Raw genomic sequence first — 17,203 nt, 5'->3', positions numbered from 1 at the left:
AACAAATCTGCAAGTGTTTGTTTAAACAGACGTATGTGTCCCACTAATACAGATGCCAAACAAAGTGCTGATAATCATGGTTCACCCTCTTCGTTAAAGCGTTGGATGTCAGCTACACCATACAGTATGGTATTTTATTATTGAGATGCAAACTCATTCCATGCAGTCTTCCAAATATCCAATTTGTATTTCAGACAAAGACACCAAGAGGGAAAAAGCACCCAGCTGCCTAGAGCTCCAAATGCTCTCATTTGTACTGTCATTTAAAATAAGACAAAATTTAAGACCAGACTTTAACTGTTTCCAAATGCTTTTGTGTATGCTTCTGCTGAAACCTTTAGCCATTAGCATGTGCCAGAACTCTCAAACAACCAGTGCACACTGTGCTCCTTTAACTTTGCTTTCAGACGTTTTTCTGTTGGATGCTTGTTGTCACACATTGATCATGGTAATACATGATAAATACTTAATGACTCTGAGAGCATCTTGGGTAAATTGCCAGTACAAGTTATTCTAAACATTGATACACAGAAAACTCTTACTCCTGTGGGGAACAACTGTAGAAACCACAGTAGCAAAAGTGCACTCAGATTATAGTTTTAATTGTAAATCTCTGAAGAAATGATTCATCCTTCAAAACAATCCACGAAAAATCAATACTAGCTTTACTGAGGAAAGAATTCTGCATGCACAGGAGAAACCTGAACCTAAATACATGCGGGAAATGCAGAATACTACACTGAATCAAAACAGAAGGGGCTTAAAAGTGTTCTCTCTAATCCTAGCATGTGTTGGGTTTTTATTCCCAGAAAAGATGTAAGGCAGTACAAAAAGCAACTTTGTTAGTATTACCTTCCATAAATGGCAGGAATGAGCACAGCCTCTCCCATGACCTGTGAGCACACCAGGAGCACACTCAGCTGACACCTCGCCCGTCGCTCCATGCGCTTTGCAAGCACGGCAGTGTCTGCCTGACCTCATGCATGGAGCCCACCCGGGAGAGCAAACAGGTTAGTGGGGCGTGTGCAGGAAAGGGTCTGATGGTTTTGAAGGAGAATACACCAACAAAAATGAAAAATTAAGCTTTTCAGTCTTTGCTCTAGGTTGCTTTATATTCCCATTTAAAGATTATTGGGGTGTGACAGTCAATAATAGAGACCTACAAAATAACTTCTTAGGCAGTTTTTCTTTTACAGTCAACACATTTTAAAGTCCCTATGTTTTATGGTGTAAATTACAATGGAGAAGAAAACACCTGCTGTGATATATCAATAATTTATTGTTTTGCATAAAGAAGGTAAGATCAGAGTGCAGGTAAGACATCAACCAATGACCTGATGGCGAATTCAAGTACAGAGCTTGGTACAGTATGAAAATATAACTACCCTTTTTTTAACTATGGCAAACAGCTAGAACACAACAAAAACATCTGGACTTGACAGTCAAAACACACAGTTCCCTAAAAACCCACACAGCACAACTTGAGTATGTGGAATATTGAAACCACCTTGAGTCGTCTTCATTCCCGAATGTTCAGAGTCAAAAGAAGCATGCAGCTCTCCCCACGGAACCTCAGAACAATTCGGCACGTGTTCTCGGAGCAGGTCCTGTGCTGTCAGAACTGGTGGGCTGAGACGTCTTTCTGCCTTGAACTTACATCATCCCTGCCTGCCTTGCAGAGCCCAGAGGCTTCTATTTTTTTTATGTTTGGAAGCAACCACTGCAATAACATTGATTTTCAAGAGCAATCTAGTGATTTAGCTAACACCACCTCTCACTGCGTGCACATTTTGCTCCGCAGGATTTATGTTTTTGTGATTCCCTTCCTTTGCAGGTGTTACAACTCAGGACTCGGCTCCCGGCCCGCAGACAGGGCAGGCAGCCATCTGCCTCTCCGCCTCCGAAGCGCCTGCAGGGCTGCACCAGGGACCAGCAGCAGTGTCTCCATGAAGGCAGCACAGCACAGCGCTGCTCACGACTGCCCAACACAGCGTGCTGCAGAATGTCCTCTGAGACTGCACCGACCCAGGAATGGGAACTGCAGTCTTTTTGAAAAGGACAAGACAGACAGCATGCAGGACTGCTTCGGGCAGGGACTTTGCAGAATATTCCAGCACCTCTTTCCTAAAGAGAAAAGTAGGTCCCTTATAGGAGAGTTATTCTACACTGATGTTCTGATACACTGCAGGTCAGAAGCAGCACTGAGAGTTGCTCATTAAGGCGGGAAATGGCCAGATCCCAAGGGATGCAGAGTGCCCTCTCCGAGCTGTTGGTTGGAAGAGGTGGTGAGGTTCTTTGCAGGCAAAGGCAAAGGCAAGCAGGCACCCAATTCCAGATCCCCAGAAAAACAGTTTGATTTTCAGTAATTAAAAAAAAATAGAAAACATTTTCTCAACCCACATAACCCACATGCAATTAACTTAATCAACAAATCTCGATTTATGTTACAAAAAGGTTTAAGTCCCCCTGAAAAATGGTGAAGTTTGACATAAGTTACATTACAGCGATTCAAACAGAGCGTTTACCATACTCAGATTCTGTACATCTGTGACTCCCGCATAAACATTTCCAGACTCAGAGGGATTTTGCTGCTGTTGCTTGCATTTCATTTGTTTTACACAACTCTAAGCTACGTGCAATGACCCACAAATTAAATACGCATTTAGAATAAAACTGCAGAATCTGATGGCTTTATCAGCACATGAACTGAAATAAAATATTTACATGGAATGTTGAGCTCAATTTACAGAGACAGTGTTTCGCATTACAGTCTTCGTAATCTGTTTAATAAATGATCACATTGACAAGAAATTTAAAAACTTAACATCCCTTTTCAACCCTTCCATAAATATATAAAGTTTCACTAAATTCTTTTTCCTTGAAACAAGACATCTATATTCTCTTTACAGATTAACATGAAATAACTGTTTCCTGTTTGAATGCCACAGATGTGATGACGTGAATTTACAAGCTCCTATACACGTTCTTTACTTACAGACACATTCACAACACAACACACAGGTGTTACTTGGTCTTTACAGATGTACTCATTTCCTGCATATCAGTAGTAAAGAAAAATACCAAATTATCTATATTAAAATACATCATCTATGATACATTTGCTTACACTGCCACATCAAATTCAAGATGAGGTTTTCAACTGTGCTGGACCACTGATGGAGATTTTTTCATAATGAGGACTACAGCATTAATTTGTTTCTGGATGGAGACAAGATGTCTGTTACGCTATCAAAACAAGTACCGCTACATACCAAACAGTGGAAAGAACTGACTTATTGCAACTGCTTCCCAGATCTCCACAGTATCCTCACTAATTGTTTGAAAAGTTCTGAAGGGAAAACCGTTCTAAGGGATGCTAAAAATTCTTGATATCAATTTAAAGGAAAAAAAAAATACTCTTTACTTGATTGCTATTCATACTGCTTCGTCACCCATTTTACAGAGGATTAATCCTAAAGACTTTGAAGTTATATACACAGTAACCCTATTTAAATAAATATTCCGTGAGTTTTCTTTCTTGTGCCACAAAGCATGCATGAAAATACCTTCAAATCTGTGCATGCTCACAGCAGGGATTTTCACAATTGAGCCACTGAATATCTTTCTTTTCATGACTACGTAAGTGCAAAGGAATACTGCAATCACTCTGTACATGTAAGACAAGGCTCACATCTAGAAAAGTAAAAACACTTATCTTGCTGCGCATAAGATGTCTTCCCCATAAAAACGTTGGTCACTTTTGCCTATTTCAGTTCTCTTGAGCACTTAAGGGATAATAATTTCCAAGTGCTGATGTGCTTTTTATGAGAGCAGTTATACTTAGAACCACCAAAGTGCTGATCTCCAGTATTAATTATTATCTTTTGCAGGCTCTCCATTAAAAAAGCTTACCTTGGAAATGGACGTATGAGTGAGAGAGAGACATTTGGCAGTTTTGTTACATGAGCATTAGCTCGCTTTACTGCGCTTAGTAAGACTTCGGTTCCACACAACTGTCCCAGAATTGTGAATAGGAGGATGAAGACACAGGAAAACAAGACAAGTGCCAAGTACGTGAAGAGTGCACTTGCTGCTCAGGTAGAGTTAGAAAGCCCTCCTCCCAAGAAAATGGCCCTTAAGTATTGTCTAACCACGCACACATTTGAATTGGGACTCATTGGCTGCCTTGTGTATGGGAAACGCTACGAGTGCAACCAGCTGACAGGAACCCAGAAGGTCTCAGTCTCCAGTCTGTCAAAGGTTGCCTTAAGCTCACTGTAGGCTGTTGCCAGGTCATCATTGATGATCACCTTATCGAAGAGGTGGCCGTACTGGCTCTCCATCACCTGGGCAGACTTAATCATCTCTTGAAAATCTTCTTCCTAATGAGATCAATGAAGTGAATAGTCAGTGCACAGAAACACGTCAACTAATTCTGTGGTGAATGTGAGACTACTTGCTAATGGAAATAGAAACCAGGTTTTTTATTTAAAAAAAAAAAAATTCAGAAGCTACCCTTCCAGATAATCTCGGGGAACACTCTTACAAGCAGAGTTTGCTCAACAGGCAATTTTTTCATCCTTCCCCTTGCAATAACACACTTGGTCACCGCATGGCAATTTCAGAGCCATCTTCTGTTAGCAGCAGCAGTGGAAAACATTTCTAGCTGTTTACTTCAATGATGCCTTTAAAGTTTTGTTACTTAATTCTCAGCTTGCTATTAGCACACGATATATTACGAGGCAGCCTTTATTCTTTTAGAAGCTTGTCAGGAGCTGTCTTCCTGTGCCTTGTTAGTCTTACTTGGGCCTGGTTGGGTGCATTTCTATTCATGTTTGAGGAGGGAACAAATCTACAATGTGTATCTATATCTGCTTTATCTAAACTATCCATCTCTGTGACCGTTCATGACTCAGCTTAAAAACAGAATCTAACAATTCCTAAATAGCAACTTATATCTGAGTACAGGAAAATCATGCACACAGTAAGTGTAGATAAAGTGTAACCATGCTTGGCTTTCATTTAGCTTCAATTAAAATATTTTTTCATTGTACTTCCAGGAAGTAAGTAAGTTACTATTGGGTAATGACCAATTTTTTTCCCAGATTATTGACAAGAAGCAGTACTTGTTCCTTTTGCTTCCTAAGATATTTCACAATCTTTCTTAGAATATTCATTTCCCTGTAACATTTTTTAATTGAGTGTCTTATTCACAAATATGGTCTTTTTAATAAGGCAGCATTTACTGTCTCAATTGATGGTTGATGTTTGAGGTTTCCTCTAAATTTAAGACTCAAAAATAGAATTGACAAAACAAGGAAATTCACATACTTAAATAGAAACATCTAAGCCCACATGCAAATGTTTTTTTTTAAAGGAAATCCACAGCATTACGAGGGTTCTTCAATTACATAAACTCACACTGAGGACCATGGACATGTGAATATCCATGAGCACAGCAAACAGTGAGAACATCACAGCAAGTTTAGGGTGACAGAAACTGAGAAATAATGTGTACGTTGAGTCTAAGCCCTGACAAGTACTGTGGAAGAGACCCAAAAATACCTTTATTTCCAAAGTAAAAACAATACAAACAAACTCTTAACAAGTTCTCGTGCTTTACTGTGTTTAAATATACTTACTGTAAAGGGTTTTGCAGTTCCCCTATCATCTTTACTTGAAATAATCTTGGCATTTTTTCTTGTCTCTCTCAAGCGGTCAAGAGGTGGAGGCTTTATAAATATAACAAACGGCTTAAACTCGTATGTCCGTAAGTGTTTCACTGTCTGATAAAAGGAAAAATTTAATTAATTGGCTTATTTCTCTCAATGGAATTTACCACAGTAAAAAAAACCTCTCTGCTAACCAGACTGAACCCATAAAGCACTTCTAGAAGGCTGTCTTTCAGTTACTGCCTTGCCGTTGTGTTGATCAGCACTGATTCATACAAGGAGAATTTTCATGTGAAGGGTAAGAAAACTCTTTGTTTCCGCAAATGTAAAGTAGTGCCTGAAGGCAGGAGGAGGATGAAAGGCAGGGCAGGGCAGGGAGTTCTGCGGGAGTGGAAAAGTTCTACGCATTTTAGCACTAACATTTTCTGTACCCAGGAGAAGCAGTGGGAGTGGGAGTCTGTGCCACAATCACAGGAGGTCAGCATTCACTCTTCAGTCACTCACTAAACAACTCCCTGCTGCTTACTGTTCCCGAGAGAGTGAAGTGATGCTATCTATGAAATTAGAGGTCTACAACTGTGACTGCAGCACAGCATGGAGCAGGGATGGCCAGCCAGCTTTCGGTCATCTTCGCATTGCCAGGGCCCACAAGAAAACAACGTGACAGAGAACATGACCCCAGAAGGGCTCACAAGACCAGGTTCTCTGGAGAATTTAGTGGTTCACTGAAAAACTGGGCTGCACTGGACGCACAGTGCTCTCACTGAGCCCCAGAAGCCCCGGCCCCGCTCTCCTGGTATGAGCTTGGCTTCCCTAGCTGCTCCTGTGCTGGCACAGCCCACTTGCTGCTGCTTTAAGGCAAAGCCCCACATCCAAAAAATGCACCGGGAACTGCTCACAAACTGCTGGGGTTCAGAAGCCACAGACTGGCCACCCTTGGTGAAGAAATACTTTGGCTCAGTTTAAACAAACTGGTCCAGCTCCAGGAAGCACTGCAGTTATTAGGAGAATAAAAATTCCCAGAGGAGCTGTTCAGTTGGGTTGAAAGACACAGTCAGGGCCATAACAAATGGCTTACACAAGAACATTCTTAACAATTATCTGGCCAACAATACACCAAGCATGTTCCTTAACTTGTGTCTGCCTTACGTGGAAGCTCTTTGCATGAGCAGACCCACTAAATGTAGGACAGCAGCTGGGCTGCGTGGCAGCTCAAAGCCATTCTGAAATTTAAGTTTCAGAGAGAACATCTAACACAAAACAGCAAAAAGATGAATGAAAATTTGGAAGCATTTTATAACGTCTGTGGTATTATGCTTTGGGCTTTCAATACAATAATTCCTGAGCTAAATACTTGCAATACGTATTGTAGTTTCCTATTTTTTCTCCTTCTAGCAAGTCTTGATATGATAAAGTCACCTATCAAGCCCACTCGATAGTAATTCAGGATGGAATACAATATATTTTTTAGGAACAGTTAAGTTTCTGGAATCCTAATATGGAACACGGAGAACTACAAGACTCCAAAAGATATGCTTACTTACATGAGGCTGCACATCCAACAGACACACTTTGTTTTTAGCGAGGACTGACCGAACAGAGTCTAAGCTTGTGCCATAGTAGTTGTTCTTATACTCGCCGTACTCGATAAACCTATGGCAGAGGGTGAAAACATTTAGAATCATTTCCATTTTCTCCAGCAAAAACTTACCGGTTTGGTTTATAAGATCTAATTCAGGAGCAAATATATGTTACTTTACATGCGAGTTTTACCATGTTTTATAAAGGAAATGCTGTCAAGTACTTCAACATGTCAATTTTAAGAAATCTTCTATTTTACCACGTTCAAATCAGTAACACCTGCTTGTATTACAGTTAAAGAGAAAAAAGCACTGTAGTCCAGCAGCCCACTAATGTTTTCCATCACCTCTTTTTCTGAACTAATGCAATGCAATAAAACAGCGGATAAGCTAAACAATAGAAACTACTGAAATTTCATTGCACACTACAGAATATCCAAATTCCATCTCAGAAGAGGAGGAGGAGCTACGACAGTGCTAATGGAACCAAGGCGGCTGCTTATGTGCTATAAAAGCGTAAGTACAATTTGCCAAGAAAGCAAAGCACAGTTTGAAGTTTCCATAAAACCTACAGCTTTGTGTCTAATACACTTTTGCCCCCTGAAACATGGGACAGAATTTCAAGCTGCAATATTTTACAGGCTGCTACAGAGCACGATGCTACCATTGTCTTCATTTTAGTTTAATTTCTGGAGTGTTTACAGACAGGGACTTCTCTGTAGGTCTCTAAATTCAAAAGCACAGGAAGTGCCTGTCCTGAAAGAGTGCAGAACTACCCAAACATTGATTCAAGCACGTTTGCAGCACTTCCAGGCCCCCCTCTCCCAGCGCTGCAAGGCTTCACCACCATCAAGGATAATGCCCCAAGAAAGAGAGCTCCCCCACCTCAACACCTACAATTTCAGGGTCTTATTGATGAGCTGAAGTACTGAAACGAATTGGAAGCACAGAAGCATTTCTGTCTGCATATTCTGCTTTTTTTTTTTTGTTTCTTTCAGCTTCTTTGAACTGCTTATGTATCGAAATGTAAATCTAACATCTTCAAATTACTACAGCTTACATCCACTTTGAATTACTATCTAAAATTACAACCAGCCCCATTTTATAACACAGCCATTGTCTTAACTGTGGTTCTAGTTAAAACCTCTTCAACATACTTGTTATTCTGTACGTCTGTCTCAAACAAGTGCTTGGAAATGAAAATGTATTCAACACCATCGCTTTCTTGGCTTCTTCTTGCTCGGGTGGTGTCTGCAGTTTCATTAAAAGAAAAAAAAAACAAAAACAAAAAAGAAAAGAAAGGATGCACAAAACAATATAATGCAAACCAGCTCAGGAAACATTCAGAAGCCCACAGCCCTTATGCAATACTCAGCACAGCGGTTCCTCGCTCCTGACCGACACGAGGCAACACTCAGCACGTGACAGGATTGAGTTTAAAAGCACGCACAGAGAAAAAAAAAACTACTGGACAAGTGTCAGATTATCATTTTTATTAACTGGTGGAAAAATCCAATAAAATGAGGACAGCTGAATAATAAAATGAGCAGCAGTTCATAACAATTACCCCAACCTTGCCACTCGTTAAACTTATTAGCATACAAGACCATAAAGGGAAACAAAGTTCACCAACCTGATTTATAAAACGTTACATTCGTTAGCAACGCTTGCAGCTATGGAGTACGGAGCATGATAGCAAAGAAACAGGGTGTGAATTTTATGATTTAGTGCTTTTCGTTTTCTGGTGATTCCTTTTTCTTTCGGTGGTCTTGCATTATTATTTGCACCCTTTACTTGCCATCAAGCTCCAGGCATAAAGGTTTTGTTTACAAACTTGTGGGGTTGCCACTTACGGATAATGAACACATTTAAAAATCATATTTAATACAGGATGCGTATTGCAGCATCGTATATTTGTCACATATGAACACACACAACCTGCCTGCAGAAGCACAGCCTGGAATGCCATTGGATGTTTCGCTCTTCTTAGGTTGACACAAAGAGAAACATTTCCAAGAACGCCATTTCTCCACGCAAGTCCTGACTTACTGAATTTCAGGAAGAAGGATTTCTTTACTTGTTTGTTTTAAATTATAACCACAAATTTGGAAGAGAAACGAGAAAAGGCAGCTTGATGAACACTGGCAGTTTTTAGAGAAATACTTCTGGGCAAATGACTGCATATGCAGTGTGTTAAATATTTGGGAACATCTGGCTTTTTTGTTGCAGTTTTCAATACCCAGCTGAGGCAAATATTTGCAAACGAAATGACTTGCTGAAAACAAATGTATTCATTTTTCTACCTAGAAAATTGAATCACATGTATTTTTATAGAATACCTGTACTTGTAAAAAAACATGACAGTATTTCCTGAATTCAGTGCTGGACCCATAGTTTGAAGGATCCCTACAGGAGGCAACACTGCAAGTACAAACAGACCAAGGAATGGAAGAGCAGCTAACACTGTCTAGCCCTCCACATGAAAGAAAACCCAATAAAGTACTGTAGAATTTAGTACAGAACAATGTTATTCATCATCGTTCAAGTTACACAACACAGTCAGACAGGGGGGAAAGAGGGGAGAAAGATCCCCAAATCAACTTTTCTAAAGCTAATCAAAGGGATTAAAATCATTTACTCATGGAGGTTCAAAACTGTTTATCATCCATCTTTATTCTTCAGCCTTAATGTAAAAGGGCATTTTGCTGAAAGCAAGCATTGCTAACAGAGTACTTTTCACTGCTTTGCAGCTAAATCCAGCATGTTCTTTAGCTGAGTTTCATTTACCAAACACCGCTGACATCAATCACGCTAAACTTGTAGTAAAAATCTACTGCAGTGCCTCTGAGCCAAAACGTCCTATCAATTTAATCAATGCTACTTAAAATACTACTGCAGCAGCACTTTCAAAAATTAGAAAAGTAATCTGGATGCCAAGCATGCATTTAGAGACTCAAATTTAAAAGTGCCTTAAGTTAATGCAAGAATAAAGGGAACCAAGTGTAGCATCAAGAGAATAGTAGTGTGTTTCTACTTACGTGGCACTGTTACGCCATAATGCTGCGTGTCACTGATCAGCAATTTTCGTTTAAGCTCATTCAGTCCAACCCCCACTGGTCCTAAAAAAAAGAAACAGTGCTGTTTCCCAGCAGCCAGGTCTCTCATCTTCAGGCACAAGTGCTCTCCGAGGTAAGTCCAAAGGGCACACAGCTATAACGCATACTGTCTTCTAACCAGTTAGAAACGTCTATGGATATAGCCTCTCCTAGGATACACAGGGCTGACAAACAGGGGGGCAGCTGGTAGTTTTTCTGGCCTGACTCTACCACTGAGGAAAAAAGACATGGAAAAAGTTGAATCATAGAATGATTTGAGTTGGAAGGGACCCTTAAAGGTCATCTAATCCAAAGCGAAGCAATTCCTCCACTACCCTCAACACATCATATCCCCATCCTTGGCCCTACCACAGACTTGGCACCTTAACCTTAATCAAAATTGGCGTGGCTATTCATTTTGCCAGAATATCTTGAACTCCTGGACCAGAGCCTCCCAGCCAGCAGGTGGAGGTCATTCTCCTCCTCCTTTTCGAGGGGTCAGGCCAGAAATGAGTGGGGAAAGGAAGAAAGGGCAGCTCCTCTCCACGCACTTGGTGCTCCCCAGGTCACAACGTATTTGGGGTGCTTCTGTTTCCTTCTTTGTTGTTGGTTTCCTTTTAAACTCTGCTTTTATGCTGTCTGCTGTCTGAACTGGTCCAAAATAAATGTTTCCTCCTTCATGTAGCTGCCAAAGGGAGACCAGTCTTGGAAAGAGGTTGGCAGGAAGAAACAAAGACTGCATGGTTGTTTTCTGCCCATCCCCTCCATCTCCACTTGAGTACTGCTGTGCTAGAAATTAATAAGGAAGCATTGCTTTTGATTTTTCATGTGCTCCCAACTCTTAACCATTTGATAGTGGTTCTTAATGTTTCTGCAAGGGTACTCTGTCCTATGAAATCCCAAAGGTTTAATGGGGCAACTACTTCCTACCCACAGGAACCCTACTTGGTGTTGGGGCAGGATTCATGGTGATATATGCATGAAGAAGCCCAGCTGTGGGTTGATGGGTTTCTGATGGAGTACTGGCTTTCTTTCCACCAGGTCAGGTCAAGAGCAAAATGTAAAAGAGAATCATTTGAATCATATCCCAAATGATACAAGAATAATACAATTACGGAAAATTCTTACAAGTGTATGAAAAGTGATACAACCATGCATTCAGTTCCTTCTAATAAAGACATTTTAGAGATTAGAAATACAAAATGTAATAAGCATGTTAATGAAATAGTGATATACTCGTTAGTTACTAATGAGAGTCTGGTATTAATGGGCAACAACTGACGCTTCAGCACCTTCAGGTGCCTATTTGTATCCACCCTGTGTGAAGTTAGAAAGACATGATGATGAAAAGCAAGTGTCTCCTACTATCCTCAGACTATGGTTCCTCTGTAAAGTCTTAGAGTTTCTGCATTTATAGTTTTATATGTTTACATAAGCTAAACACACAACTACATTTCAGGTTCCATCCCTGACCTGCCAGTAAATTAATCTATCAGTAAGTATAAATGTTTATTTAATATGGTGTACAGCAGCCTCTACTGGTGCATGTCTGAAGAGAAAAGCAATGTGTCATGCAGATAATGACATTACTTTTGTGCTTTCTATTTTTTTTCCTCTTTTAATGGCACAGCTATTTAAAGAAATACCTTTTTTTTCAGAAAAGTATTTAAAATTCTCAATATATTCTATTAACATTGAATGAAATAAGTGGAATTCAAGTAAAAAGAATCATTAAATTCCTTTCAAGCAAAATTTTTTTTCCCATCATATCTACTCAAATATTATTTCCTTAGACTATACACTGTCAAATCAACACCATGCTTTCAGCTCTATTTATATACAAATAATCCAGGCTTCACTTACTGTGATGGATGCTTTAGAAACTTAGATCAGATCTGTTCTAAGATCTAAACCTCATTACTATGCTGTCTCCCCTTCCAGATTACCATTTTAAACTCATCTTTAAATTTAACTACTGGAAGGTGTAGATTCCTCTTTTTCAGCACTGTTTTCACTGAACTCTCTTAACTGCAGCATATGGACACTGAGGAGTGATTCCTGATCAGTAATGCCATCCATTGTGCTTCTTTTCGCACTACATCTCCTGAGTGTAAAGAATACTTCTATTCTGATTCTTATTTTCATGTTGATGCTACAAAGATGCTAGTTTTTAACAATTAGAATCTGAACCTGATTTGACCTAAAGAAGAGAATAAAGCACCAGGATTGAGAAGGAGAATCCAGATTCTCACTGCAGAATGCCAAGCAAGTAGGATACGTAACTGTAGCATTATTTTAGTTTACTATAACTCACCCCTGGCAGCAACATTAAGTGTTACAGTGACAGATTTAGTAATACCTTGCTTATTTTTTTAAAGCAACATTTACTTTACTTGCTGTTCCATACTCAGTCATGTCAACCAAGTAACCGTAGTACCCTGCACAAACAAACTGCAACACCTAACTCACCTTATTGACAGTCACCTGCAGAATTAGACCAGCAATCACTAAAATTTGCATGAAGCTTTGTACTATTCAGACATACCTCAACATATCTGGAAAAACCGTTTAATAGAATAAATTCAGGTCTCAGGAAGATTAATCCCATCGGTTATTCTTCAGCAGGAGGCACAAAGGGATCTCCTAGAAAATATCTCTTAGTCTATTTGAAAGTGGTCTTTCAGAAAAGATTTTGGGAGGTAGGTGCTACCCCCTCTGCTGAGACCATAAAGACCCTGTAGAAAATGTGCACTGACAGAGGTTCTGTGGCTCAACTATTCCTTCTCTAGTAAAATGGATCAGTGCAATGCAGTGACTGCATATGTACATCCAACTATGACACAATGACATATGAAGCAGGAAAACAGAACATCGTTTTTCTGTTTTTCAGTAAACTGTAACTAGCAATGGGAATTTACTTCTAGACTGCCTGCTCACTGAAGCATGACTGGGAGTTTATACTGGCTTTCTGATTGGCAAGGCTAGCCAATGCAGATTTCTGAACCGTGCTGATCTGCCTATGCATTCAGCCAGAAAGGTTTAATGAAGATATCAATTTTAAGTCTTCTTCTTTGTTGTCCATATGGTTTACATGGAGTGGTATGGTCACATAGTATTGCCACAGAGCTATTACATTTGTGCAAGTCACTAGCGAACATTTGTTAAAGGTAAGTCAAGAGATGTAGAAAGATAGGAGCCACCTCTGTTTCATTCTCCCCTTCTCTGAGACAGACACTGTCTTCACATAGCTCCTTCATGATAAAAGTGATGGATGTTATACTTTTAACATGAGTACTGTAACAATACAGAACTCTTCCAGACTCAATATTCCTTTTTTCTGCAGCGGTGACCAGAAGGACACCATTGTGGGGACTACAGACAGCCAAGTTCTGGGACAAGAAAACCCCTTCTGATTTGTATCACGTGAGTAACAATGGCTCCTTTGTGGTTACAAACCTCTGGCCTTTGCTTCCAGCACTGCCCAGGGCAGATGCATCACCACAGATGACCACAGCAACCAAATGCATTGGGTGCCTCTGGTAATAATGCTGTATGCACACAACTGCGTGCATTCTAGGACACATGCTCGTGGTTTGCTATTTCTGACCTCACTTCATTCTAGCACTGTCTCTCCAGAAACTTCTGTCTTAGCTGATACTACACCATGTACAGCTAAAGCATATGGCACATCCGTTCTACCTCTGCTAGTTCGGCCTTCATCATTAGTGAAGCAGAAGCGTTTGTGAGCAGGATTTTTTCCTTGTTAGCGTAAATGAAAATTCTATAGTCTAAACAGTATGCTTCATATCAAAATATTCTGCCTCAGCCTGGTAAGGCTGCCAAGGATCACAGTTAGGATGCAGACGATATTTTTGAAGACCTTAAGGATTTTCTGTAGCCTAGGAATGGTAAGTATCAGAAGAGCAGTGGTCACGTGACACTGGATCATTTCACTTTGAGCAGACTCATCACATTCATAATACCTGAGAGAGAGCACAGCGGAAGTATCTGTAACATTATCACTCCAGATTATCCATTATTTTAGCCCCAAGGATATACAGGGCTTCTTTTCATAAACGGATATTTGCAGAGAGGGTGAAATCTTGACAAACTAATACATCTAGCTGTGGCTGGGACTAATACTCTATCACATAACAGGGCACTAAAAATTACTGTGTGTGCAATTTGCATTCTGTAAATTAGAGCAGATCAATTTAAAACGAGGCCAAAAGAAATTTCTCCTTCGCAGTTGTCAAACCCTCTCTCTGACAAAAAGGACAGAACAAAATCCCCAAAGCCTTCCAACAGTAAATTATGCATTAGGCATTGGCATAACACAGCAGATACTTGGTGTCCCCACCAATTAAAGCTATAAATTCATTGTCTGTCCCTTTGTTTCCTGATAATAGTACCCACCTTTTATTTGACACATTATACCCTATGCTGCTACTGGCACACAAAAGCTTGTTGAATGCATTCACTCCTACTGTACCTGTGTTGCTTAGCTCTGCTACTTTTTCCACATTTTGCCCAAGACATTTTTATGGTATTGGCCAGACTTAAGCTGCTCTTAATATCCAGAGAAAAACATTAGAATTACTGAAGTCTGCAATACATTTCTGAACTGCTTTTGTTACTAAAAAAGCACTCTTTCTTCGTTTGATTTATTACCACAAAAATCAAATGAAATCTCTAGGTATTCTTTAGATCAGACATATGCAATTTGTTATTAAAAGTCTACTTATCACACTTCTGCACCGCATATTGTTGATGTAAGTGTAAAATCAACTCAACCATGTTATTACGGGTTGCATATAGCCCACAATCTCACAGTGATCACACCAGTAGGTGGCTGAATTTTAGTTCTGGAAAGTGACAAAGCTGTTTATTAAAAACTAAACTTAATGTTCCCTTGGATATGACTGATATAAAAACATAGCTACTCAACAGAACAAAACAGGCCCTGATAGAGGGTTGTATTTCTCTGCTCTGCTGCTTTCAGAATGGAGGAAACTTTAGTAATGACGCAACAGCCTATGAGCTACTGCAAAAGAAACAATAACTAATGAGACGTTATTCACTGGTGGTAATGGTTACCCTCGCGGGGGCTCCTATGGCTACTTTTGAAGCAGTTAAGATAACACACTTCCTGTTTTGTTTTTTTTTTTAGGAGACTGAAGCAATGCATTTTGATTAGATGATAAATACTACAGGGAACCTATGCCAGTGACAGATTACAGAGGAACAGAAAGCTGAGTCTTAAGACTTCTGCAGCTATATTTACATCTGCTCTTGGCACACAGAAGCCCACCTCTCATCCACCTTTCTCTCAACCTGCTAATTTACTTGTTCTAACACAGTAGGTTCTGTTGCTCTCCATGCATATATTCTGCCTTGACTGACCACAAGTATTTATTCCATTTTTTTCATCTTTTCCTACTCTGCTATACTGATTGATCTTTAAGAGCAGAGCACTGCCTTAATTCTTAGGAGTTTCAGTACAGATTGACAACCAGGTTCAGATTAGTCACCATGATAGCTTTATTTAAACATTACCTCTTTTTATTTTAACAAGGCTGTAGACATTGTCTCCAAAAGCATCCTTACATACTAGTGGGGATACTGTATCTAAATTGGTGGTCTACAAGGCAGGTGAAAACCAAATGGATGACCGTGCTTGAAGGGTAGGGGTTACTGGTCTGTACTACACTGGGTAACTCACTGCAAGTGGAGCTCCTTGGGGGTCTACTGTGGGATGTACCATTTCACATCTTCATTAGAAAAAAAATGGAGGATAACACAGAAGAGCCCCCTGCTGAGTTTCCAGATGCCAAACCGGTTGATTTAGATGACTTGTCTGAGGATAGAGCTGCAAAACAGAGGGACCTCAGCAAGTGACGTGAATGGGCTGGCAGATCTTTGGCAAATTTGATGAGGACAAATGCAAAGTTCTGCACATACAACAGACTGCAGTACAAGATGAGGACTGACTGGCTGTGGAGCAGATTATATGAAAAGGACTGGAAGGTCCAGGCAGCAACTGAGCTAAGCATGTGACCACAGGGACACTGGCAGTGAGGAGGGCTATCCTGGGCTAAATCAGAAATGGGATAGCCACTGAATGGAGGGAAGTGGTTTTTCCTATTAGTTAGACACTGCAAGAAATGATCAGCCCATATTGGGCCCTTTATTACAAGAAAGATGCTGATAAACTGGAGTAAGGATAGTGAAGAGTTTCTAAGATGGCTGGAAGATGAAGAATAACCTACACGTGAGACAGGCTGAGGGAACAGGGCTTGGAGAAGAGACTGCTTCAGGGGGACCCAACCAGCACCCTTCTAACACTTACTGAGAAGATGTACCCTGCCTCTTCACTGAGGTGAACGGGGGGAAGAAAAGAGAAGACATAGTAGGAAGACAAGTTCCCAAAGGTGCTGCCGTCAGAAACCTGCTCTGAATTCAGAATTACTCCTGCTTTGAGTGGGAAGCTGGACAAGCTGACCTCCTAAGATCTACTCCAGTCTGAATGATTCTGTGGTAAGCATTGCACTAATCAGCAGTCCTTTGTTTTACCAGGTTAAAAATAAGGAAAACAACTTACCAACCAAAACTACAAGCCTGTATTTGTCATTAGGTTGTCGTCTATATTTTGCAACTTCTTCATATGTTGGGATATCTGCTGTATCGTACTGATCACTCTTCTTGCACTCATACATAGATTTGTTTGTTTTTTTATCTTTTCTGCTAAGGCGAAAGCTTCTTCTAAAACCAGCTGCAATAAGAACAGGATTTTTTCAAAATAAGAAAGCAGGTCTATCCAAAGCTGAAAACAGACTCTTCCAAACGCTCGAGGACC

The 17,203-nt window shown here is 40.2% G+C and overlaps 2 protein-coding genes and 1 long non-coding RNA gene across 11 annotated transcripts in view; 2 read left to right on the top strand and 1 right to left on the bottom strand.

Annotated features, from left to right (window-relative positions):
- Nucleotides 1–1,259: 1,259 nt before the first annotated feature.
- The window catches only part of MPP7 (membrane palmitoylated protein 7), a 143,603-nt gene continuing 127,659 nt past the window's right edge, over nt 1,260–17,203 (bottom strand). For all 9 annotated transcript variants that reach the window (XM_015282069.4, XM_015282072.4, XM_015282070.4 and 6 more), the window contains 6 exons: nt 16,949–17,119; nt 10,291–10,371; nt 8,410–8,503; nt 7,217–7,325; nt 5,643–5,786; nt 1,260–4,382 (listed from right to left, as the gene is read on the bottom strand). In XM_015282069.4, the coding sequence (XP_015137555.1) occupies nt 4,203–4,382; nt 5,643–5,786; nt 7,217–7,325; nt 8,410–8,503; nt 10,291–10,371; nt 16,949–17,119 (779 nt within the window). In that variant the 3' untranslated portion in view covers nt 1,260–4,202. The remainder of the gene's footprint in view (nt 4,383–5,642; nt 5,787–7,216; nt 7,326–8,409; nt 8,504–10,290; nt 10,372–16,948; nt 17,120–17,203) is intronic.
- On the top strand, nt 1,488–2,574 carry LOC124417779. The gene has a single exon (XM_046932217.1). It carries the CDS (start codon nt 1,488–1,490, stop codon nt 2,217–2,219), a length of 732 nt encoding a protein of 243 aa, XP_046788173.1. The 3' UTR covers nt 2,220–2,574.
- LOC121110044 lies at nt 8,676–16,953 on the top strand. The gene is made up of 3 exons (XR_005856787.1): nt 8,676–10,441; nt 13,691–13,770; nt 15,518–16,953. It is a non-coding gene; the product is annotated as an uncharacterized LOC121110044 (long non-coding RNA).

Source organism: Gallus gallus, chromosome 2, assembly GCF_016699485.2.
Source record: "Gallus gallus isolate bGalGal1 chromosome 2, bGalGal1.mat.broiler.GRCg7b, whole genome shotgun sequence".
In the NCBI taxonomy this organism is placed as follows: domain Eukaryota; kingdom Metazoa; phylum Chordata; class Aves; order Galliformes; family Phasianidae; genus Gallus; species Gallus gallus.
Note: the sequence above shows the minus strand (reverse complement) of the source record. Positions and strands in the feature narration are given on the sequence as shown.

What these genes read in the sequence shown, in the direction of transcription:
- LOC124417779 (XM_046932217.1), top strand. Translation starts at nt 1,488, where the DNA reads ATGTGGAATATTGAAACCACCTTGAGTCGTCTTCATTCCCGAATGTTC.